General features: G+C 46.5%; 1 protein-coding gene across 1 annotated transcript; it reads left to right on the forward strand.

Annotated features, from left to right (window-relative positions):
• The first annotated feature begins 3,637 nt into the window (after positions 1-3,637).
• CCDC201 (coiled-coil domain containing 201) lies at positions 3,638-15,794 on the forward strand. The gene is made up of 3 exons (XM_045389099.3): positions 3,638-3,703; positions 10,474-10,980; positions 13,840-15,794. Exons 1-3 carry the CDS (start codon positions 3,686-3,688, stop codon positions 13,924-13,926), a joined length of 612 nt encoding a protein of 203 aa, XP_045245034.2. The 5' UTR covers positions 3,638-3,685; the 3' UTR covers positions 13,927-15,794.
• Positions 15,795-24,730: the final 8,936 nt, after the last annotated feature.

The raw sequence follows: 24,730 nt of genomic DNA on the forward strand, positions 1-24,730 counted from the left end.
TGCTGCAGAGCTTTCCTGGGATCCAATGAAGAGAAAGTGTCGGGCTCTAGGCTCGGACCCGGGAGCTTGCAGGCACATGCATGGCTTCTCCCCTGGTGGCTATCCAATCATGGCCATGACAGGAGCTGACAGCTGCCACCCAGTGCCAGGTTAACACCACTCTGTGGAAACACACTTTGGTTTCTCAATTATATTATTCCCATACGCAAACAAAATATCCTTACACCATGCCAAAACCAGGATACCTATGTGCCAGGAGATCACAGAGACCTGAGATTCAGGAGGTCAGGGCGACCCTTAAATCAGGAGGTCAGGGCAACCCTAGAGTCAGGAGGCAACTCTGGGGACTTGGAGGTCAGAAAACCCTGGGGTTGGCCTGATGGGCAGAAGGGGCCCTGGGGGTGGCCTGGCTAGTTTTGTGCTGTATTTTGGGAGATGAGATGGGGTCCGGGCAAGGTCCTTAGCAGCAGTGTGATCTCAGGCAAGTTGCCTGATAGCTCTGTGCCCCAGTTTTCCCATTGGCAAATGGAATAGCACCTGCCACAGCAAATTTTTCTGTATCAGTCCTTGTGATAGAAAATAATTACACTATGGGAGGTCAGGGTTCCTCACCGGGGAAGAGGGTTGTCATGGTAGTTATCTGAGATCCTGTTTTCTTCCTTGGACTCAGCCCTGTGCTCAGGAGGGCTCTCTGGGAAAGTCATTGTGATTTCTTTGTCCTCTACAAGATTCAACATGGCCTCACCCTGATGGCTCTCTGATGCTATCTGCCCCTCTCTCCTGCCCTCTGACCCCTTCTAACCAGGACACACTCTGCTGTCCTCTGACTCCCCAGCATACTCTCCCAATTGTAAGGTCTGACCCTTAATTCCATCAGCAAAGTCTCTTTTCCCATGTGACAGAACAGATTCACAGGTTCAGGGGAATGGGGCATGGTCATCTCTGCAGGCCACTGTTCTGGGGCCAAGTGATACTTCTGACAAATACTTTCCAAGTGCATCTGTCTCATCCTTGCCTGGGACTGTTAAGGTCTTACGACAGGGAATTTCGACTCCTACACTTTCAAAAGTAATTCAGGACTCCAGTCTAAGAACAAACCACTCTGTCCTCAGTCACTCCCAGGTGGCACAGTGCAGGGAACAGAGACCTGAGCAGGAACCGGGACCAAGCAGCCCCTGCTGCTTCACTCCAGTTCTCTGGACAAGCTTCTCCCTTCTGCTGCCCTCAGGTTCCCATCTGGAAAATGAATTGACTGTGCTAAGGGAGCTTTACTTTCAAAAACTCTTATGCATTAGGTGTTGTTTTTAGAAAAATGTGAAGCAATTAAGTGATGTTAAAGTTTATCCATCATCCTGCCATCTGGATATCACCAATGCTACCATTTCTGTGTGTCTCTTTTTGTATATGTGTGTACATATGTGCCTGTGTCGATTTTGTTCTTTTTTTTTTTTTTTTTTTTTGACTGAAGCCTCCTCCTCCCAGGTTCAGGCAATTCTCGTATCTCAGCCTCCTGAGTAGCTGGGACTACAAGTGCACACCACCATGCCTGGCTAATTTTTGTATTTTTAGTAGAGATGGGGTTTCACCATTTTAGCCAGGCTGGTCTCGAACTCCTGACCTTAGATGATCCACTCGTCTTGGCCTCATTCTAATTTATTTCATCAGTGTGCTTTTCCTGGCTCTGCACCCTGCATCTACTTGAGCTCTTAAAGGTAACACTCCATGGCTACCAGTAACAGGAAATAGGGAACGACTCAGTTTGATTATCTCCTGACATACTCATACAAGTGGAGTTGCTGGTTCAAGGCCATCCATACTTTTAAGTGTATCATACGTTAACACCAACTTGCACTCCAGAAAGGCTGTACCCCAAGAGCCCCACCCCCAGGGTAGAAGACTTTCGAGCCACCCTCAGCACTTGAACCTGGGGCCAGTCACCCGGCTGTGTTGCTCCGTGCCAACCAGGACAAGCTGGGATGGGTCTCGTTGGGGTCTGCTCTCTGACAAACCCTCTCTAGCGCTCTCTGAAGCCTCAGGAAGAACCCATGATTCAGGGATCTCAACCTCTGTTGCCACTTATTGTTCTGAACGCAAACAGTCAGAGGGTGATGGTGAGCATCCACTGCAGGCCTCAGCTCTGCACGCTGCACACAGGCCTGCGTGCTGAGAGCCCCTTAGCTCTGCAGCCGTGCCTCCTCATTCAGGTTCCTATGTGCAGATGTTTCAGAGCTGGGAACGCCCTCACATAGTATTTCATTTTACAGAGAAAGGAGAGAGCCAGAGACAGCATTCGTTCACCAAAATCACACGGCAACTTAGTGGCAAAATTTAGAAAAACAATCCAGAGTAGCAAGGGTTAGAAAGCACTTATTTTGGAGTCAGACGGTCCTGGGTTCTTGTCTTGGTTCTGCTAAATACCACTAGGTGAGCTCCAGCAATTTGCCCCACAACTATGGGCTTATTAAAACAGGCTTACTGGCCGTACATGGTGGCTCACACCTGTAACCCTGGCACTTCAGGAGGCCGGGGCGGGTGGATCACGCAGAGTTTGAGACCAGCTTGGGCAACATGGCAAAGCCTGTGTCCACAAAAAAGTACCAAAATTAGCCAGGCATGGTGGCACACACCTGTAGTCCCAGCTACTTGGGAGGCAGAAGCAGAAGGATCCTTTGACCCCGGGAGGCGGAGGTTGCAGTGAGCCGAGATCACATTGTATTCCAGCCTGGGTTACAGAGCAAGGCAAGACTCTGTCTGAAGAAAAAAAAAAAAAAAAAGGTAAGTAAATGAATAATAAAATAACATAGGCCTACTAAACATTTTGCTTTGGGGTTGTTAGAAAACTGAGATTATGTCTAAGAACAAACTACCACAGATCATTCTAGTCATTACTAAGCTTCTGAATTGCTCTTTTTAGTTTTATCCTCCAAAAAACGTAAGGCATGGTTAGAGATTACTATTAGTATAGATCAGCTTTAGTATAGATTGGCAAAGATTAATTTACCATTACTCTGTGGCACGTGTTGCCTTTCATTCATGCAGTGGTTCCTAAGTGGACCTGCAACAGAGCAGCACCTGAGAGTCGTTAGGTGATACCAATCACGGGTCCCTGCGCAGGCCTGCCCAATCAGGAACTGGGGCTGGCCCATCGCTCCGTGCTCTAACCCGCCCTCCCCTCCCGAGGGTTCTGAGCAGCTCAAGTTTCAGAAGCACTGAATGAAGGACTGGTAAGCAGTCTTCTGCAGAGAAACATAAATGGCTGTGGGTCCTCTCAGCTTTTCTTGATATGGAAATGTGTTTCTTTTTTTTCAGTTGCCTTGTGGATTGAGTTGGGGTGGTTATTGCCATTCCTTTAGGTTGTTGTGATGATGCACATCAAACAGTATTTGGCACAGGTGGCTTATTGCTGGGGGCTGGGCGGGGGGGCCACAAGTGCCCAGCCAGCCTTCACTTCCCGCAGGCTCAGGTGCACACAACAGAAACCAACAAGGGGAAGGCCTAGAGGGCAAGGAAAACCTGCCCCACACCTGCGCAATGGCGTGGCCATCAGGCTAACTCGGGCTCAAGTGGGCTGCTGCACACCTGCCTGGGCCTAAGTGGGGACACAGCAGGTATTTCTCAGCGCTGAGGGCCACAGGGTGAGCGCTACAACTGCCCACTTGGAAGCCAGCCCCAGAGGCAAAGCAGGATGGAGCCTGGGGTGCAGGTAGGTGGGGAGGCGTGCAGCCTGGGAATGAGATCTAGTTGAATACAGTAAGAGGTGGTAGGTGAGTAGGAAGAGAAGGCACACAAGGCTGCCTGAGCAAGAGGTTGGGTGAGGACTGGCTTTAGGCCTGGCCCTGTCCTGAGCTGGCACAAAGCTGTGGCCTGGTCCTGCCTGCCTGTGGGTTGGGCAGGCCAGGCACTAACACCCTGGGGGCCTCGGGAGCCTTGCCCAGAGTCTCCTCTTGATGCCCATGTCATGGCCTGCAAGAGAGATCTTCTGCCAGAGCCTCTGGGCCTCCACATCTCCCCAGCCTGGGCTCTGAGGCCCCAGGTGTGTCCCAGGCCCTCCAGGTTCCCCAGAGCCCATGCACAATCTCAGTGACATCAGGTGGGGTCAGGCATTGTCCTGAGACACTGGGCATTGGTTCTCCTCCATCTCCTGCGTTGGTCTGTCTCATGAGGCCTTTGGAACCTCAGCATTAAGAACCACCTTAGCCACAGCCCTTAGGGAAAGCCAGGCCACCAAGGGGACCAGCAGCCCCAGGGCACAGTGACAGGACACCTCATGCTCTAGATGCAAAAGGAAATGCCGTCCTGCAGAAGTAGATCACAATCCGACCTGAAGTTAAAACCTGTCCTTAGCACCCTGCGTTGCAAACAGCTCTGGAGCCTACAGCTCCACCTGCTGGATGGAGAAGTAACTCCTCTCCCAACCCAGCCGCCCTAGGCACCCCATTCCTAGTCTCCCTGTGTCTGGGCTTCTTCGTCAGAGAAGTAGGGATTCTTTTTCTATTTTTTATTTATAAATAGAAAATGCACGTGTAGGGTTTCAAAAGTGATCAAAAGTATAAGAGCATAAAGTTTCAAAAGCATAAAATGCACACTGACCGCTGCTGTCCTCCAGCCCTTTCCCCACCATAAGGAAATGTTGTTTTTAGCTGCTTCCAATATCCTTCTATAGAGTAACTCTCTAGAAGGGGACTTGGTGTCCAAATAGAATACTAACTTACAAATTCGAGTGCTACCAAATTGCCCTCCATAGAAGATGTTTCAGTTTTCCAATTGCCTTCCACAGAAGATGTTCCAGTTTCCTCTCTGTGTTATCTAAAGTTTTCATACTTCTAAATTTTTGAAGTCCAATAGATAAAAACAAATGGGAATTTGGTTTCATTTTGATCTGCATTTTTATTACTGAGAATGAGGTTCAGAATGTGTACACTGAAGGACCAGTTTCTATGAACTGTTAAGAAACTGTGGATTTATCCATCAGGTTGTTGGATGTTTTTCTAAATAGGAAGATTCACTGCTTGTTTATCTTTTATAGAAATTGTGGTTCATCTTTTATCTTTGCATTGGTGTATCTTTTTTCTTTCCTTTTTTTTGCAGAAGTTTTTGTAAGTTTATATGTAGTCCAATTCTTTTCTTTTATGGCCTCTATGTTGTGAGTCATAGCAAAGCCTTACATAAGTTTATAGATAATGCACTGCTAGTTCCTTCCAATACTGTTATGGCTTTCTTGTCTACATGTAAGTCTTTAATCCACTAAGAACCTGAATTTGTTTCAGATTTTTAAATTTTTTTTGTTTTTTTTTTTTTCTGGTAATTTGTGAATTTTTAAAATCTTAGATTCCTTGTCATTTATTTTAGTGTAAGCCATGAGTTAGAGGGACTTGGCTTTGCTGTTATTGTTTTTTTTCCTAAGTGGCCAACCAGCCAGAAAGAGCATGTGATGAAAGAGAACAAAAACACATTCTTATCATTTGAGATGTACCTTTTGCCAAATGACATCGTATGCATGTCTGGGTCATCTGTTCTGGGCATGTATTTATAAAACAATACTAAATGGTTTTCTCTGTAAGCTTTCAATATATTACAATATTTTATCAGAAAACATCAAATTATCAACATTTAATTATTTTTAGATCACTTTTATAAATAAGTTAGTTAAAAGTAGTTTCTGTTACTAAAAATATACTTGTATTACCTTGCAGTTTCTGTTTGATAAAAGTCCCAGTCTGTCTTCTCACCCCCATTTCTTAACTTTACTCTGAGATCTCGATCTCTTTTTTGAAGTTGAAGAATTTAAAGTCTTTCCAAGTGCTGATTATCCTCCAAGTAACAAGATAATCTTCTATGGGATTTTGATTTTTTTTTTTTTCTTCCCTGTGATCTAGCATGGGCTTAAAAAGGTGAATTAGTCTCAGTTACTGCTTTCTGTTTTTCTATATTTTTTTCCTAGGATTTCACTCTATGAATGTTGATGCTGTATTGTCTGTTGTAATCATAACAGCTATGCATTTTGTTTTTATTACACTATGCTTCCAGTTTTGGTCTTGTTTAGTGTATTTTGCCATAAATTCAACCTTTTCCAATATAAATATTGATGTCCACATTTTTTCATTTGTACTTCTATGGCATTATCTTTGCCCATAATTCTACTTTGAAGCTTTCTGCAGTACTTTGTCTTAGATATGTCTCACTGTATGCAATGTGTAGTTGGATTTTGCATTCTAATCCAATCTCAGTGTTTTAATAGGTGAATTTATTGTTTGCTTTTATTAACATGACAAATGTATTTGGCTTTTAGTTCTTTTAGCTTACCAAAGGAGTCATATCGATGGTAAATAAATATGTGAAAAGATGTTCAACTTCGTTACTCATTACAGAAATACAAATCAAAACCACTATGCAAGATGCTGCTCGTGCAAATGAGATGCCACTACTCGCCTGTCAGAAAACTTTTTTAAAAATTAAAACTTGGCAGTGCCAAATGTGGGTAAGAACATGGAGCAACTGCCGGCTGCGGTGGCTCACGCCTATAATCCTAACACTTTGGGAGGCTGAGGCGGGTGGATCACCTGAGGTCAGGTGTTCAAGACAAGCCTGGCCAACATGGCAAAACCCTATCTCTAAAAACACAAAAATTAGCTGGGTGTGGTGGTGCATGCCTGTAATCTCAGCTATTCGGGAAGCTGGGGCAGGAGAATCGCTTGAACCCAAGAGGAGGAGGTTGCAGTGAGCCAAGATTATGACCACTGCACTCCAACCTGGGTGAGAGAGTGAGACTCTGTCTCAAAATAATAATAATAATAATAAAATGTGGAGCAACTAAACTGTAAAGCAGCAGTTTTTCAACTTGCCTGTACCATTGTTTCAACCCACCAGCAATGTAAGGGGTGCTGGTTGGTGGGATGGAAGCATGGTGCAGGCATGCTGGAAAGCAGCTTGGCAGTTTCTGATGCTGACTCATGCTCTGGAGTAAATCCTATCCTTCAGGTTATTCGGAGTTCACACAAATCCATTTTTAAGGGTTTTGCTGAAGGAAACAATGTACAAAATAAACATACCCCCAAGAGCGACACAGTAGAAGCTCTGTAAATGGTCATGATCAACTCATCATCCCAAAAGGAGGAGGCACTCCCTCCCTCCTTTCCAGCCAAGCCTGAGGGGTTTGGGATGTGAAACCAGACCTCCACAGAACAGTTGTTCCTGGGGAAGCCTTGGTTTCACCAACTCCAGTTCACACCTCATTGTTGCTGCTTCTGTTTCAGGCCAATAAACCTTCTGGGTTTGAGTATTTCCTTTGGTGACTTGACTACAATCATACTTACCTCATAAGAATGCTATAAGAAATCAATGAGAACAGATTTTAAATGTTCCAGCACACTGTACTGAATAGATGGTTCCAGGAAGAACCTTCCCTAGACCACATTTTTTTTCTAACCTCTTCTGCCCTGGCCTCATTCTAAGGCCTTGGTGGGAAGTTAAACACATAGCTCTTTCTATACTGTCTCATTATGCCACATCCAAATATTCTATTGTGCTTGTTTTGTTTTGTTCACAAGAGTCAGTGGGAAATCATCAAAGATGTGGAAAACTATGTAACAACGTGTATTATGATTCCATTTATGCAGATGCCTAAGTTTTCTACTTTATATGTGGAATGCATGTATCATATTTGCTTACACGGAAATATGCTGGAAGGAGAGGTAACACGTTGCTAAAGGAAGCTACCTAGAGGGAGAAGGACTGGAGAAAGGTTAAGACTGGACTTTCAACTGGACTTTCTAGTATAAGTTGTTTGTTTCTATATTGTTTGACTTTAACAAGATGATTCGCGTAGAAAATGAGAGCTGTGTTTAAGTGCTGCAGCCCCTTCCCCTGAAAGCTGAGGGGAGGGTGGTTGAGGAAGGGTCCCCCAAGAGTGGATGCAAAAACCATGTCAGAGTGCTGGCTTTGAAGTATACAGAACTCATCTCTTGGGATGACGTCAGACTCTTTCCATTCTTTGTCCAGCTATCTGTGCTCTGAAGAGTGAGGGGAGCCCTGAGGCCTCACATTGGGGGTGAGGCAGGGGAAGTCACAGGCCAGGGACTCTGGCTTCTCCTTAAATGCAATTTTCACTATCTCTTCTATGTCAGCCAGTCCCTAAGATGGCCATCGGTGACCATCACAATTTGGTAGTCATACCTGTGTAGGGTTCTCCCACATTGAAGAAAACTGACTAGTGCAAGCAATAGGTTTAGCAGAAATGAAGGAGTGTGACTTCTGAAGTTCAGTGTGAGTTCTGAAGTTACAAACACATTGCAGCCTCCATGCTGTGTTCTTTTGGCCCACTCTCCCTGGAGGAGACTAGTTCTGTATCTGGAGGACACTCAACTAGCCCCTGGAGAGGCCAGGCAGAAATAAACTGCGGCCTCCCACCAATAGCTAGCACCAAATTGCAGGGCATGTGGGTAGTGAGCCACCTTGGCATAGACCCTCTGTCCCCAGTCAGGCCTTCAAATGAATGAAGCCAGTACCTCAATGAGAGCCTCATGGGAGACCCCAAGCCAGAACTGCCCAGAGAGGCTGCTCCCAAATTCCTGACCCATAGAAATTACAATTACAGATGTCTGGTGTTTCTTTTTGTTTGTTTTTGGTTTTTTTGTTTTTGTTATTTTTTGGTTTTTTTTGAGATGGAGTCTCTGTCGCCCAGGCTGGAGTGCAGTGGTGCAGTCTCAGCCCACTGCAAGCTCTGCCTTCCAGGTTCACAGCAGTCTCCTGCCTCAGCCTCCTGAGTAGCTCGGACTACAGGCGCTCACCACCACGCCCGGCTACATTTTTGCATTTTTTTTAGTAGAGACGGGTTTCACCGTGTTAGCGAGTATGGTCTCGATCTCCTGACCTCATGATCTGCCTGCTTCGACCTCCCAAAGTGCTAGAATTACAGGTGTGAGCCACGGCACCCAGATGTCTGTTTTAAGTCACTAAGTTTTGGTGTATTTGTTACCCAGTAAATAACTAATAGACTTTCCCACCACTTTGGATGAATATTCCTAATCCATCTCAGGTTTAAAGCAAGTGCTCATCTATCTCTTTGTTCTAAGAGGAACTTAGCTCTCTATTACTTCACCATCATTAAAATGCTTTCTAGCTGTGCCTCCCCCAAAATTAACTACCACATAATCCTCTCTGTGCACAAATGCGTACAATAATTTAGCAAAGTGGTGATGTCCTTGAACTTATGACACAGGTGTCAGCCCGGGAAGAAGCCACAAGCCAGTCCTGAGCAGGCAGACTCCTAGGTGCAGTCCTCAGGCTTTTACCTTAGACTGGAGTGGACCTGTTTTCAGGAATGCTGATGTGCTTTTCTGAGTCTCTCCCAGGTACATTCTGCATTCTTGTGATTGCTGGCTCTGTCCAGGCAATGGACATGCACTTGCTAATCATACACTATTGGCAGGCATGCACCAGGAAATGTCAAAATCATTCCATTTTTAACATTCTCTTCTTTTAGAAAAGTTCCAGTTTTTTCTACACCCTGAATGACAGTGGCTTCCTTAATAGATTTAGGATGTCATTGCCTGCAGCAGACATTGTAACTGGGCACTGTTACTCCTACTACCAAAAAATAAATGCAGGAAATTGTTCCATTCAAGTGGGATTAAACATAAAATGAAAAACCTGGTATTGCTTTGGCAGTTACCTCAATTGGTAGTAAATCAGCCAGATGTGCAGAGATGCCAGTTAGGAGCGTGCATGTGTGTCTGAGACACCGAGAGATCATTACAAAGCAATTGGACAACTCAATCTGCTGTCAGGTCACTTTGACATGGACAGACTTCAAGGGGCACTGCAGAGGCACATACCTTATGGTGAACACAAATGTGCTTGCCGGGTATAGTTCATCAGTATCTGAGAAAAGGGTGTGAGTGCAGGAGCATGATCCACTTAAGGCATTCTTTTGGAAGAAAACATTGACTGTGATGGAATTGCTACAGTCCCTCCTGGGGCTCGGGGTTGGGATGTTACCTCCAGGGCATATACCACCTACTGCGAGCCACCTGCCCAATGAGCTTCACCTGTTCATAAAAATACTACAATATCTGTCAGCAGTTTTACCTTTTTATGTTGTGAGTTGACAAGTCAGGATGATTTCATTGACAACGACTTACAGATTTTTCCTGTTGGAAAAAAATTTTTACCAGAATGTTATCAATGCTTCAATCCTGTTCTTGAAAAATACATCTCTGACGCTTACTGTTTTGACAATAACATCCATGAAAAGGCAAGCACAGAGGGGTGTGGTCTAGCCCTGTGCAGGGTTCCATCTCAGGGCCTGCAGTTCTGCCCCTGTGTTCTGCACACTCCCTTATCTGGGTGACAACTCAGGTCTGCCTCATGGGGCCGTCATACTCAAGTGAGAATGTGCCTGGGGTCAGAGTTTAATGCCTGTCTCAAGGCTCCCCACGACCTTCTAGGACTCAAAACTCTGTTTTTACTTTGCAGGATCCAGGATTGAGCTCCTCCGAGGATGACAGCCTCTTTCTAGCGACCAGCAGCCCCACCTTGAGAAAGCCCCTGAAACACAGCACCCCTGAGGAGGGAGCCCTGGGTGGGACCACAAGACCATCAGGAGGTGCCTCCTATCTCAGTGGGTCCCCAGTGCCTGCACACTTCTCTCAGGGCCTTGCATCCCACCCGGCAGGGGTCAGCCCTCCAGCCACTGTCAGGAAAAGGAGGCTTTCTACTATCTGGGCCTCCAAGGAGTCCAGCTTGGATCTCTCAGCTCCTGGGGAAGAGACGCCCACATCAGCCTCGTCAGCCCAGCAGCAGCAGCAGCAGCAGCAGAAGCAGAAGCAGAAGCAGAACCAGAAGCAGCAGCAGCAGCAGCAGCAGCAGCAGCAGCAGCAAGAGTCCCTCCGGGCAAAGAGCTGGCATCAAAACCCTGGATTGCCTGGGATCCTGAATACAACTGGGAGGAAGAGACGAGACCCGAAGAAGCGGGCAGCTGCGGTATGCATTATCCCTGTCCCTGTCCCCATCCCTTACCCCCAGGAGTTCTGAGTTCCTGTGAAAGATTAGGAGAGGGGGCACTGCTTGGGCCATGGAGCGCTCAACACCCTCCTTCTCCCAATTAATGCTCCCATGACGTGGCACCAGGGGCCAACACACTCATACTCTGCACATGAGGTCACCTGGGACAGGACCAAGGTCGTCCAGCCTTTCTGACACCTGCTGCTGCCCTGTCCCAAGATAGCTTTCGGCTCTGAGGGCCCCTGCGACTGATGCTGCCTGTGGTGAACGTGAGCTTCCTGGCCTCGTGGTCTGGCATCCACACCCAGGCTGCCACTGGCTGACTGCTTTGTCATTGCTCTTTAGCTCACAGGAGTCTGGGTGGTGACTCTTTCAGCTTTGGGGGCTTTGCAGACATATCGGGGTGACAGGGAAGGCCTGATATGTCATTTTGTTACAGAGTAGCAGAAAACAGCCTACTCTAGAGAAACTCGGCCTCGCTGTGCTGAGTCTCTGGGCATCTTCCTATGCTTTGAAGAGGGAGCTGTTAACATTCCTGGAGCACTTCTGCATTTCTAAGGCCCTGGCTAGGGTGGCCCTGGTGTCTTCCCGGGGGCCACTGTGACAGGGATGTCCCACCTTCACCATAGCCAGGTTTGTAGGCCCTTGCCACAGCTGGAGAACTAGCAGGGCACACACTGTCCGAGACCCACTTTTGTCTCTCAGAGGCCATCCTCTTCCTTTGCTGATTGGAGATGCTGTGAAGCTCAAATGACCCAATGAGAAGATGATTGCAAGGGCTCTGATCCCCAGGGTAGCAGGCAGTTGGGAGGTGCGCTGGCCCTCTCCTGGCAGAATTCTGCCTCCTCGCCCAGTTGCTGGTTTAGCCTCTGACCTTGTTCTGGTAGCTTCCTGAGAAGGGGCACTTTCCCGGCCAGCAGGCTGGGAGCCCTTTCTCAGAACCGGAAGGCCCTGTGTGCCCCTGTCCCCGACTCCCACCTGCCCAAGCCTCTCCAGGTCCCTTTTGTGGTTCTTGGTGGTGCTGAGTTTCATTTTGGAGTGAGTAGTCTTGCCTCAGGTGCTGGACACTCCCTGGGCCCGTCTGATTCTGTGAGACCTTCCCATACTTTTCCTTCCTAACCTCGGGCTCTGTATTCTTTCTCTGTCTGTGATCCTCTGCAGTTGGATGTTGGACATCCTGATTAATTCTCCGAGTTTGTTTTCTATTTGCTATTTAGCCCTTTCTTCTACTTTTTAGGAGAGTTGCTCAGTTCTATCTTCCAAAGTTACTGCGTGGTGATGTTATTTTCTGGGGTATCTTCCTCGCCGCACTCCCCCACGTTCTTTACCCTGGTTTGCTTGCTGTCTTCTCTCACCTTCTGAGGGTGCTGATTTTGCAGTGGATTTTTCCAGCCTCTCTTCCATGCCCTGCTGTCCTGTGGCTGTGCCTGGCTGCTGCCTCCCGATTTGGAGAGGCCATCACGGGGCTGGGTGGGAGTTGATGGAAAGTCCCGACTTCTGAGTGGGAACTGTCCACCAAGGGCCACCCGGGGGTTAACTGCTTCTTCACTGCACCGTATCTGCCACCTCTTGCTAGTCAGCATCCTCATGCTGCCAGGGGAGGTGGGACTGGCTGGGGTATTCTGGGAGCTGAAGGTAAGAAGGGGTCTGAAGGTTTCACCATGGGTAGAGCTTGTGGGGAACAACAACTCACGTGGAACCCATGTTGTGGATGCTCCCGATGGAGCATCCCAGCTGCCCCCAGCTGAGCCTGGATCCCCACGAGGCCCCTCTGTATGATCAGAGGTTATTGCTTCTTCCTCAGTCGCTGTGACAAACTGAGTTTCTGGGAGTCCAGACAGGCAGTGCCTGTACCACACAGCCCTCTGAGAGCCTCAGCTCTCAGCAGCCTCCCTGGAGGTCACCCTCTGTGGACGGACATGAGCGCTGGGCACCAGGAAGGCAGCCCCCACCTCGGGGGGGGGGGGGCACTGGGAATTCACTGGTCCTCCTACCAGATGATCACCTGATCTTGCAGACCCCAGCCTGGCCCTCTCTGCCGGCCAGCAGTAGTGTTTGGAGCCTTGGCCACTCCATCTCTGCTCCAGGACGCCCCCTGGTGGCTTCTACTGGCTTGGGCTCAGGCCTTCAGCTCTTACAGCTGGCCCTCTGGAGGCTCCTCTCATTCCTTATTCTCAGTCCCGTGGGTTTGCTTCTGTCTTACACTTTGGGGGCATTAGAAAGATGCTGACCACTGACCCACGGTGGGCCTGCCATTGTTGACCAGTGGACCCCAGTCACACTCCATGTGATCTGGCTCAGTCATCCGAAATCCCCAGGTTCCAGTCTCTACTCCATCCTGGCATTGTGTTTAGTGTCAGGAGTTTACCCATCCTCGTCTTCCCTGTGCTGAATTGGGGAGGCCTCCTTTGTTCCCTGTGCAGCTGCCCTAAGCACCCTCCTAGAAGAGGGGGCTCCAGAGAGCACAGTTACAAAATCCCATCTAGACTGACCTATGCACCTGCTCCCATGCAGGCTTGTCTACTCCATGCTCGCAGCCTGTCTGCCCCATCCCTGGCACTTTTTGTTCCTGTCCCCTCCTTTGTCAGACACCTCATCTGTACCTTACCCCATTCATCTATACACTCATCTGTCTCCACACCAAGCGTGGGCCCTCTGGGTGGCACAGTACCCCATATGAAGTATGTTTGAAGCACATAAGCAGAATTATATAGGGTTGGCTGGGCCAGCTGCAGACCTTGAGCAGGCATTTATTTTCTAAAGCACATTTTGCAGCAGAAGAGCTTGTCTCCAGTAAAGATGGATGCTGCTATGGGGTGATGCCTTTCCTTTAAACAGATGGAGCGAGTGCGACATTGGGAGATCTACGTGCTTCAGAACATCGAGGAAGCCACCCAGCACGAGCTCACCATCGAAGACGACTGAGTGCTTGGTGCCAGGACAGGAAGGCAGGGTGCTCCAGAGCTGCCTGCCTCGGGCTGGCTTAATCGTCCACATGGTGCCCTCCTTGGGCTGGCCCCCAGTGTTGCTGCCCTTCTCCGTAGGGTGAGAAGAATGGGTTTGAGAAGATCCTGTTACTTAGATTATAAATGTGTTTGTGGGAGGCACTGACATTGAGGAGGGTCAGCAGAGGTGGCAGGTTAAAGAAGACAGAGCTCTGCACGGTGTATAACTTGAGCCCTGGGTTTTCTACTGCCCAGTTCTAGCCTTGGGGACAACTCTCTGCTTGTCTGAGCCTCAGCTTCCTTACCTGAAACATGAGGAAACCCCATCCCAGACTGATGAAAAGAGTGTGGAACTGATGTCTAGGCGATGGCAGCCGTAGCCACTCAGCCCTCTCAGGAAAGAGTTGGGCCAATGCCCTGTGAGCATATTTGGGATAGCAGGATTGAAGGCCCGAGGCAGGAACTGGAAAGTAAATCTCTGCACTGGATGGTGGGTTTCCAGCCCTATGGTCACGGTGGTCTCATCGGAGCACCAATGGTGAGGGACGTATGTTTCCTTCCCTTATGTGGAGAGGGACCAGGTTTTGAGAGGAGGGGTGTGCCCATAGTCCCACCCATGGAGGGTACCTACCTCTTTCCTCAATAGGCTGTAGGAGAAACCAGACTATGGGATCCCAGGATGTTTGTAGATAAAGACAAGCTCAGGGGAACTCAGAGGCTAGTCCACCCACACTGCATGGATGGGAAGGCTTCAGGAGTCACCACACCTGGTATCAGGGGCAGGGTAGGTATTCTAGTGAGCCTGAAATGCTACTCTAGGAAAGCCCCGAAACCGTAATTCTCACCTGGAAGGCATTCTGGAAATCTGAGGATGCTGGCTGTGCTTGTTTTAGTGTGTGGGGCTAGAGGAACTTAACCTCTAGCAGTTGCATGGGCCAACCCCCTACACTCTCCCTCTCCAATGCTTGCTCCCTGCTTAACATCAGGGTCCCACCCAAGTGATCAGTAATATGAAGGTAATACATATTGTAAGGAAGAAGAAAGAGATGTCCAGGCAGCTTCAGTTTAACACAAAGCCAGCATCAAATCTCCCAAGTACAGGCATCTTAGCAAGACCTGTTTGTGTGGACATGTTATGGTTACTAAATACAGAGCTAGTGTTTATTCATATAAATGTTTGCATCCTCTACTCTAAAATGTTTGCTTTTTTCTTCCTAAAAAGAATGTATACATTTCCAGCCTAGTCCAACACTGCCTCCCTTCAAATGTGTGGCAGGTGGGCTGGCATTTAGAGTCAAAGTGAGAAGGGGGGCAACCCTTAGATGAAATCTCAGACTGGCTTAAAAGATGGGACATAATAGATTCTAAGGGCATGTGAGTTCTAGGATGTTCAGTTTTAAGAGACAGGTGAAAAGTTTAGATCTGCAATGTGGGTAGAAAATATTCCTGATCAATAATTGGGTTCTCCCTGGAAACACCCACATTTCTTTGGAGGTTTCCAACAGAGAACGAGATTCTTCACAGGAGGGATTAGATATAGTGGCTGCAATTAGATAGTAACTTCACATTTCATTGGATGTTCTATATGAGTGATAAAAATTTATTTACTATGTAGTGTGTTTAAACATTTCTAAGTTTTATGAACTAGTTTACTTTTTTCTTTTTTTATAACTATTATAGACTATTGGGTTATAAAATTATTCATTTAAAAAATGTTTATTTTATAAATTAAAGAGTACAAAGAAGCAGAAAAAAAACTGCCTATAATTGCACACCATAGAGATACATGCATCAGAGTAATTCTTTACAGTCTTTACTATTAAAAATAAACTGTTTTCATGAGAACTATTCCCGTGGTCTGTGTTTGATGCAAAGTGATTCAGGCATGTAGTCATGTGAATTCTATCTCGTTTTTCAAAGAATGAAATTCAAATTCAAAATGAGACACTGGAGGAAGAAAAATAATGTGAGTGACTCTGGGGAAGTGTGTCCTTGAAAGATGGGGAATTACCAGCACTCAGAAGAATGTTTTCACATATAAGACGATTTCCTACACATCCTGCATCTTCTACGTATTAGCAAAATGTACTTACTATGTTTTTACATATTTGGAGTATATGCAGTTATCCATAGGCACTCTAAAGTGTTCAAAATGCAATCTCTTGGATATTTCACAAATAAGATGGTGCACAGCGCATGTTCCATCCATGGGAAGATACCTACAGGAAGCAGTTAAAGCCAGAACAAGTCTTGCTGCCCCAGCGCCTAGACATGCCTATGGAACTGAGTCTCTGGCTGCTACAAAGCTTTCCAAATTCTTGGGGACAGGAGACGAGAAACTTGGAGACAGGGCATTCTCAGACTGAGGGACTTGGGGAAATGAGTGCTGCCTGCTTATGTTAGACATAAGGCAAGATTTCTAAATTAACGATCATCTTTGAGGAAAATAATAAACAGCTAAACAATAGCCCTGGCAATGACACCCACAATGCTCACTTAGAGGTAAGCATAATGTAACTTGCAGCACTTATTTGGGATAATATAGATCCTAACTCTCACTGTGTATGTGAACCCGTATATTTTGCAGAAAATGAGATTTTGAAACCTGTCAGGCCTCTGAACCCAAGCTAAGCCATCATATGCCCTGTGACCTGCACGTATATATCCAGATTGCCTGAAGCAACTAAAGATCCACAAAAGAAGTGAAAATAGCCTTAACTGATGACATTCCACCATTGTGATTTGTTTCTGCCCCACCCTAACGATCAATGTACTTTGTAATCTCCCCCACCCTTAAGAAGGTTCTTTGTAATTCTGCCCACCCTTGAGAATGTACTGTGTGAGATCCACCCCCTGCCCGCAAAACATTGCTCCTAACTCCACTGCCTATCCCAAAACCTGTAAGAACTAATGATAATCCCACCACCCTTTGCTGACTCTCTCTTCGGCCTCAGCCCGCCTGCACCCAGGTGAAATAAACAGCCTTATTGCTCACACAAAGCTTGTTTGGTGGTCTCTTCACACGGATGCGCGTGACAAAACCTATGAGGAAAGGAAGTGCATTCTTGTACAGTTTCTATTCAACTTAAAATGCCCACAAATTCCTCTTATCTTTATTGATATCAAACCCTTTTTCCCTAAAATAAATATCGTATTTACGCACAATGCCTGAACCCTTCTGCCTCCTTGTAGCCAAGTGTGGTTCAAAGACCTGATTTCTGGGCACTGCCAGCACTGCATTATATGACACACCTATGTTATGTGTTTAAATCATCTAACTATCAGTTTTCTATTGTATACTACTTTCTATTAGTGTTTCTGTTACATTTTAATTTTTTACGGCAACATAACAAATGACCACAAATAGCACTCACAATATCCATTCATTATCTCACAGTCCTGATGGCTCAGCTGGGTCTCTGCCTGGGCTCTCTCCAGGTGAGACGGTGGCTTCTTACCTGGAGAATCTGGGCAGGAATCCATCTCCAGCTTCCTTCAGGTTGGCAGGATCCAGTTGCTTGTGGTTGTAGGACTGAGGTCTGCTCCCTGTTCCCCTGCTGACTGTCAGCTGGGGGCTGCTCAGCTCCCAGATCCTGAAGGCCGCTGCATTCCTCATCACCTGACTGCCTCAATTTTCAAGTCTCCAGGGGCTGAACAAAACCTTTTCAGGGTTGGCATCCCTCTGACTGGCTGTTCCTGCTGCCAGCAAACGTTCTCTCCTTTAAGGGCTCATGAGAGGTCCAGCGTGCCAGATCACAGAGCCCATTGCACTGTTGGAAGTGGTAGTGTCTCATCCCACTCACAGCTTCTGGAGACTGGGGGCGTGGAATATAGAGGAGTGTCTTTAAAATTCTGTCCAGCACAGTTCCCAATTTTTCCTCATTTTAAATACCAGTGATAACCTTTGCATTAGAAAACCTCGTACTTGTGTCTACCAATTTTGTTAGATAGGATCCAGAAGTCGACTGTGTTAAAGGATGTGAAAGCTTTATGGTCCCTGTTATGTTTCAATATGGTCCCAGGAGCAGTGTCCAAGTGTGACCTCACTGTCATTTCGCCAGCATTATTGTCAGAGGCATTTAAACCAGAGCAACTCCATCTTAAATAGGAGCTGGGTAAAATGAGACCTGCTGGGCTACACTCCCAGACAGTTAAGACATTCTAAGTCGCAGGATAAGACAGGAAGTCAACACAGAATACAGGCCATTAAGACCTTGTTTATAAAACAGGTTGCAGTAAAGAAGCCAGCCAAATCCCACCAAAATCAAGATGGCCACAAGAGTGACCTCTGGTCGTCCTCACTGCCACCCTCCCACCTGGGCCATGACAGTTTACAAATGCCAGGGTAATGTCAGGAAGTCACCCTATTTGGTCTAGAAAGGGGAGGCATGAATAATTCACCCCTTAGTTAGCATATAATCAAGAAATAACCGTAAAAATAGGCAACCAGCAGCCCTTGAGGCTGCTCCATCCATGGAGTAGTCGTTCTTTTATTCCTTTACTTTCCTAATACACTTGCTTTCACTTTACTATATGGATTTGCCCTGAATTCTTGCGCAAGATCTAAGAACCCTCTCTTGGGGTCTGGATGGATGGGGACCCCTTTCCTGTAACATAATACATTTAAAACATTTGGCACATTGAAAGATGACTGTGGTCCATCATTGTTTTCAATTTGCATTTAACAGTTTCATTGAACATATATATGTCCATATGTTTTTTGCTTAGTTGTATTTCTTTCTCTGATAATTCTGAAACTGCTTCTGAAAATTCTGTCAGAAAATTATGACAGTGAAAGAGATGTGAGCTAACCCACACCCCATCTTGCCTTTCCCTTAATTATTCCCGGGCTATTGGGCCAAGCTAACTCTGAGAGATGTGGTTTTTTTCTTCTTTCTTTCTTTCTTTTTTTTTTTTTTGAGAAGGAGTCTTGCTCTGTCACCCAGGCTGGAGTGCTGTGATGCGCGATCTTGGCTCACGGCAACCTCTCTCTCCCGGATTCAAGCGATTCTCCTGCCTCAGCTTCCCAGGTAGCTGGGATTACAGGCTTGCATCACCATGCCCGGCTAATTTTTTGTATTTTTAGTAGAGACAGGATTTCACCATGTTGGCCAGGCTGGTCTCCATCTCCTGACTTCAGGTGATCCACCCACCTCAGCCCCCCAAAGTGCTGGAATTACAGGCATGAGCCACCATGCTTGGCCGAGAGACAGTTAAGCTATACTTTAAATGATAATAGGCCTCCCCCTAAACTCAGCTGCTTTTGTAAAGCTAATGGGAGGCCATCAGGCTGGGGGTGAGGAGAAGAACCCAGGTCCTGCTAAGGTGCGGACATAAACGAGTGTCAGCTATTATTCTGGAGGTTGTAAGATACGCACCTTCCCCAATTACCCCTGCAAATCACACCACTATTGTAGATTGACTCTTAAGAGTATCTTTTCAGGTTTTTTTTGCATGTCTGACATCCATGGCTCCACTTGGACCCACCAACCCTGTTCCTATGGCTCCACCCAGAATCCATTCAGCCTAGAGGACAGCTCTGACCCCCTGTGATTTCATCTGTGTCCCAATCAGCAGCAAGTACCTGTTACCTCACCATCCCTACCTCTTTCCCCAGACTGCCTTTGAAAAACCTCTAACCTGTGAGCATGAGATGATTCCAGTGCAAACGCTGTCTCCCATGTGGCATGACTAGCGTTGGGTCTTTTAAACTCATTCTCTACTACAATGCCACTGTCTTTATGCAGCAGGCAGGAAGAACCCTCAGGTGGTTACGATTCCGTATGTGCTTTTTGAATATTTTTCTACTGGACTATTGCAGTCTTCATCATGATTTTTTTACTTCTCTTTATTAGGAATTGATTTCATTTGAAATTGAAGAGACAATCAGAGAAAAACTATAGACCACATATGATGGTTAATGTTGTATGTGCTTGGCTGGGCCATGGGTCCCAGCATTTGATGAAACACAGCGGTAGATGTCCCTGTGAGTAGATGTTGCTTTGAAGGTATCTTTTAGATGCAATGAACATTTGTAATCAGTAGACTTTGAGTAGGGCAGATAGACCATCACAATGTGGGTGGGCCTCCTCCAATCAGTTGAAGGCCTTTGAAAAAAGACTGAGATCCCAAACGAAGAAGGAATTCTGCCTCTAGACAGCCTTCCAACTCAAGAGGCAACATTACCCCTCCCTGGGTCTCTGGCCTGCTGGCCTTTCCTATAGACTTCAGACTTGCCAGCCCCACAATCATGTGAGCCAATTCCTTAAATTCTCTGTCCTGTTTTTGCCCCCTCTCTCTTTCTGATAGCACACACATGCCCTCTTGGTTCTGTTTCTTTGAAGAACCCCAAGAAAACACACAAAGGAAAAACAAGCAGATAGAAGATTCTTCAGTGACAACAATGGAAGCCATCTTCACCATTCAACTAAACTTGAATGGGATGGTATTATCAAACTTTAAAAAAAAATTTTCAACTGATCGTGTAATCAGTTTTATCCTTTAAGACAGGAGATGAAATAAAGTATTTACAGATGAATGTAAAATGAATTTATCATTGCATCCTGAGCTACAGTAACTTCTGAGAGACCAAATAAGCAATACTATCTCAGCAAGATATTCTAAGATACAAGAAGGACTAGTAAAATGGAGAGTCTATATTACATTTTAAATATTATCTAAAATGTAATTGTGAGATTCAAAAAGGCACAGGACAAAAACATTGGATAGGAATAGCGTGTAACGGGCTGGGCATGGTGGCTCACAGCTGTAATCCTAGCACTTTGGGAGACTGAGGCGGGTGGATCACCTGAGCTCAGGAGTTCGAGACCAGCCTGGCCAACATGGTGAAACCCCATCTCTACTGAACATACAAAAATTAGCCTGGCATGGTGACATGCACCTGTAATCCCAGCTACTTGCGAGGCTGAGGCAGGAGAATGGCTTGAACCCGGGACGTGGAGGTTGTAGTGAGCTGAGATCGTGCCCCTGCACTCCAGCCTGGGCAACAGAGCCAGACACTGTCTAAAAAAAAAAAAAAGGAAAGAAAAGAATAGTATGTAACGGGGGTTAACAGTTCATGTGTGGTTTAGTCTAAGTGAGGTCACATAGTATTTAATACTTTAAATAGTAAAACTTCCCCCAGAAGGTATGTGAAACACGCAAGAATATCTTCAAAACATCCACATAACCATTTATTTTTCAACTGAAATGGCCACAGAGTTTAGTCAAGCAATTTTTTTCCTTTATTTTTGTTAAATAAGATTCCAGAAAGTATAGTGCAAACACTCAGTAGAAAAGTTGCAATTAAGAAATGTACATTCACATTTAACATTTCAGTCCATTCACTTTTTTAAAATAAAAATAGGACAAATTATTCAATTACTTGTCTCAATTTAACAATCTTGAAAAAGACTGGAAGGTACTCTACAGTGTTCAGTTGACATAAAAATAGACCCGTATTGATCATACAAATCTATCATGAGAAGTTACCCAGTGAGAGTGAGTTATTGTAATTCTGAATGTAGTCATCGTGTTTCTCACTTCTACAGAAGCATCCTCAGTGAGTTGTATTGTGCGAGAAAATGACACCCTTGCCCCCATCACTCTCCATTCCATAGAGGGACACAACCCTATCCGGCCAAACCCAGAAGGACGCAGGCGCTGACACAACTTCTCTCAGACAGTCGAGAAAATCCAGAAGTGGGCTTTGGGCTTACCTTAAATAGGAATGGAATCTACCACTACCAGATGGTCAGAATAAGGACATTATTGTTTGAGTGGGGGGTGTGCAATCAGTATAAATGAAGATGGCGGAGGAAGAGGAGTGATGACTGAAGGGAGGTGGTGCATAATAAGTGCACGAGCTACACAAAGCTCAGGCTCCATGGGCCTCGCCATGGCTCCTGGGGATGCTCTGCAGCCAGTGGGCAGATGACCTGAGGTCGGGCCTGGGCCTGTCCCTTTGTGCATGAGGTGTGATTTCAAATTCAAACTAAGTTCCACACCATTAGGAGTTTTCACGGCATGCAGTTCCCGAGTGCAAATGGCTTGCATATGTGTAGTTTTTACAGGTGGAAGGCAAGACCATACATCTCTCCCACACTGGGCGTGTGCCTCCTCGTGGACAGTTGTATGCAAGAGGTGGCGATGGGCTCCCTCAGGATCCCCCAATGTGGGAATGGTCCCCTGAGACTTGTGCTTCATGTGCCTGGGGCCCAGAGTTGGGTGGGGGGTTGCTGGTGGGAGGTGAGAAACAAGTTCTGGCTGCCAGCTTCCCACTGCGCTCACCTGGGAGGTGGATGCCCACAGGCAGGGTTCTCTGGGCTACTGTTGCACAGTCCTGCATGAGATATTTACTCAGTCCACAAGATTTGATAGATCTCTCGGGAGTTCGTCTAGGCTATTATCTCTGTTTAAACATTAATTCTCAGTAAGTGTCTGAAAGCTCTTTTGAAAGCAACCTATCTGAAGGTCTGAACCGCCCGGTACCAGCAGGAACCAATGCCCAGGAGAGGGTCAGAGCACATGTGCTCTGGTGGTTGTCAAATATCTCATCATAAGCCCTCTCTTGCCTTCTGAACACTCCTGCTGAAATCGACCCTTTGAACATCCTCTAATCCCTGGGAAGGCACCCGGACCCACCTATACCTACTGTCACCAGTAGCATATGACAATAACATTAAATGGCCTACAGCAGAGGAAGACGAAAGTAGAAGTAGCAAATCCAACCAAGGACCTTCCCATAGCTCACAGAACTGAGCAGGGAAGAAATGGTGTGTAGTTTCAGGGTGTCTGGAGGTGACACCATTTCTTCCCATTTGATGTCAGAGAGGCCTTACAGAAAAAGATGGCAACAGCTCTCCTTAAGGAGATCCTGTGTATGTGAAATTAGACACAATGACAGGTTTCGCTCAAATATAGTTTTAGAATATAGTCTGATATGACAAAGTAGGGATTTTTATTTCCTTGCTGGAGATCAGTTGTTAAAGAAGGAGGAATTCCTTTTACCCAAAAGGAATTGCATTGCTTTAATTTAGCAATGTGAGGCAAGGCCTGCCAGTGCCAGTGAGGACTTGGGCACCTGCTCTGAGGGCGGGCAGCTGGAGCAACTCACCCATCACGGGGACAGCCTTGGCTGCATTCAGAACCCACCTGCTGAGGTGGCCCCTTGCATGTGGATGAGCTAGAGTTCTCCATCAAAACCAACACAAATTTTGCAGATGTTGCTGTTAGCAAAGAGGCACTAAACATAATGAAAAACACAAGGCCTTGGAACTGGATAGAGCAGGAATGGAACCCTGATCCTGCTTCTCAGGGCTGTGTGACTTTACTCAAGTCCCTAACCTCTCTGGGCCTCAGATTCTTCACTGTCAACATAAGGAGTATAATCGTACCTTCCTTCATGGGCTGTTTGAAGTAGAGAGTGAGGTGAAGCACACAGAAGGTGCAGTTACTGTAAAGCCCGACTTAGATACTAATGACGAGTGTTTCCTTTATTGGTGGTCACAGCAAAAGGCCCACAGAGACTGTGGTAACCAGGCGGGAGAGTCATGAGCGCCCTTCCCCTGCGGTTATTGATGTATTAATAGAACATATTGAATCTAGTGACGGGTAGAAGGAAATTCACTAATTTCACAAAGAATGAAGGAGTTGTACCTAAAATGAGTGACCCGTCAGGTACAAAAGATACAGCGTTAGGTCAGGTGGCTGCCACTGTGGTCAATTTTCTGATTTTCTTTTCTTTTTCTCTTTCTTTCTTTTCTTTTCTCTCTTTCTCTTTCTTCTTTCTCTCTCCTTCCCTCCCTCCCTCCCTCCTTCCCTCTCTCCCTCCTTCCCTCTCTCCCTCCTTCCTTCCTTCCTTCTTTTTTTTTGAGACAGAGTCTTGCTCTGTCACCCAGGTTGGAGTGCAATGGCACAATCTCGGCTCACTGCAACTTTCGCCTCCTGGGTTCGAGCGATTCTCCCACCTTGGCCTCCTGTGTAGCTGGGACTACAGGCTCCCGCCAACATGCCCGGTTAATCTTTTTTTTTTTTTTTTAGTAGAGACGGGGTTTCCCCATTTTGATCAGGCTGGTCTTGAACTCCTGACCTCAATGATCCACCTGCCTCGGCCTCCCAAAGTGCTGGGATTACAGGCATGAGTCACTGCGCCCAGCCTGATTTTCTGAGTTCAAAGATGTTTTTCCCAGTCCATTGTGAAGCACAATCCAAGAAGGCCACCTGTCTATTTTTGCTCTTCCACTGCAACAACTGAGAGAGACGGAAGCTGACAGACACTCACTCAGCTGGGAAGGCCTGGCCTCCAAATTGGCTCCCAGTAACTGGAGGGGAGCTGGAAGCCCGAATTCCTGCAGCCGTGATCACCCTGAGGCTCTCTCTACAGCCTCTGTGCACGCCGATAACCTAAAAGAAAAAAATAACCAACAAAACCAAAGAAAATGGAACCTAGTTAGTGCCTCAATGCCCCTGGACTTCAGTGCTGATGTAGGAGATGATAAAGTTGACTTGATGTCTGAGATGCTGCTGCCCCTGCCCAGACCTTCTCCTCTAACAGCAAGGATTTTCTGAGGGAAATCACATCAGGGCACTCGGGGATGGTTTCCCCAAATGCCCTGCGCGGCAGTTTTATCTGACTGTATTCAAATTTAATTTTGTTCCTCATATGAATCCCATGAACAAATGATTAATTTTCATTTGGCTTATGCTACGCAACACACAGATGTGCATGACACACACGACAGAAACACGCGTTCACACACATAATGCAGGCACACACATTAAGC

The sequence above is a fragment of the Macaca fascicularis genome, chromosome 3, assembly GCF_037993035.2.
Source record: "Macaca fascicularis isolate 582-1 chromosome 3, T2T-MFA8v1.1".
In the NCBI taxonomy this organism is placed as follows: Eukaryota; Metazoa; Chordata; class Mammalia; order Primates; family Cercopithecidae; genus Macaca; species Macaca fascicularis.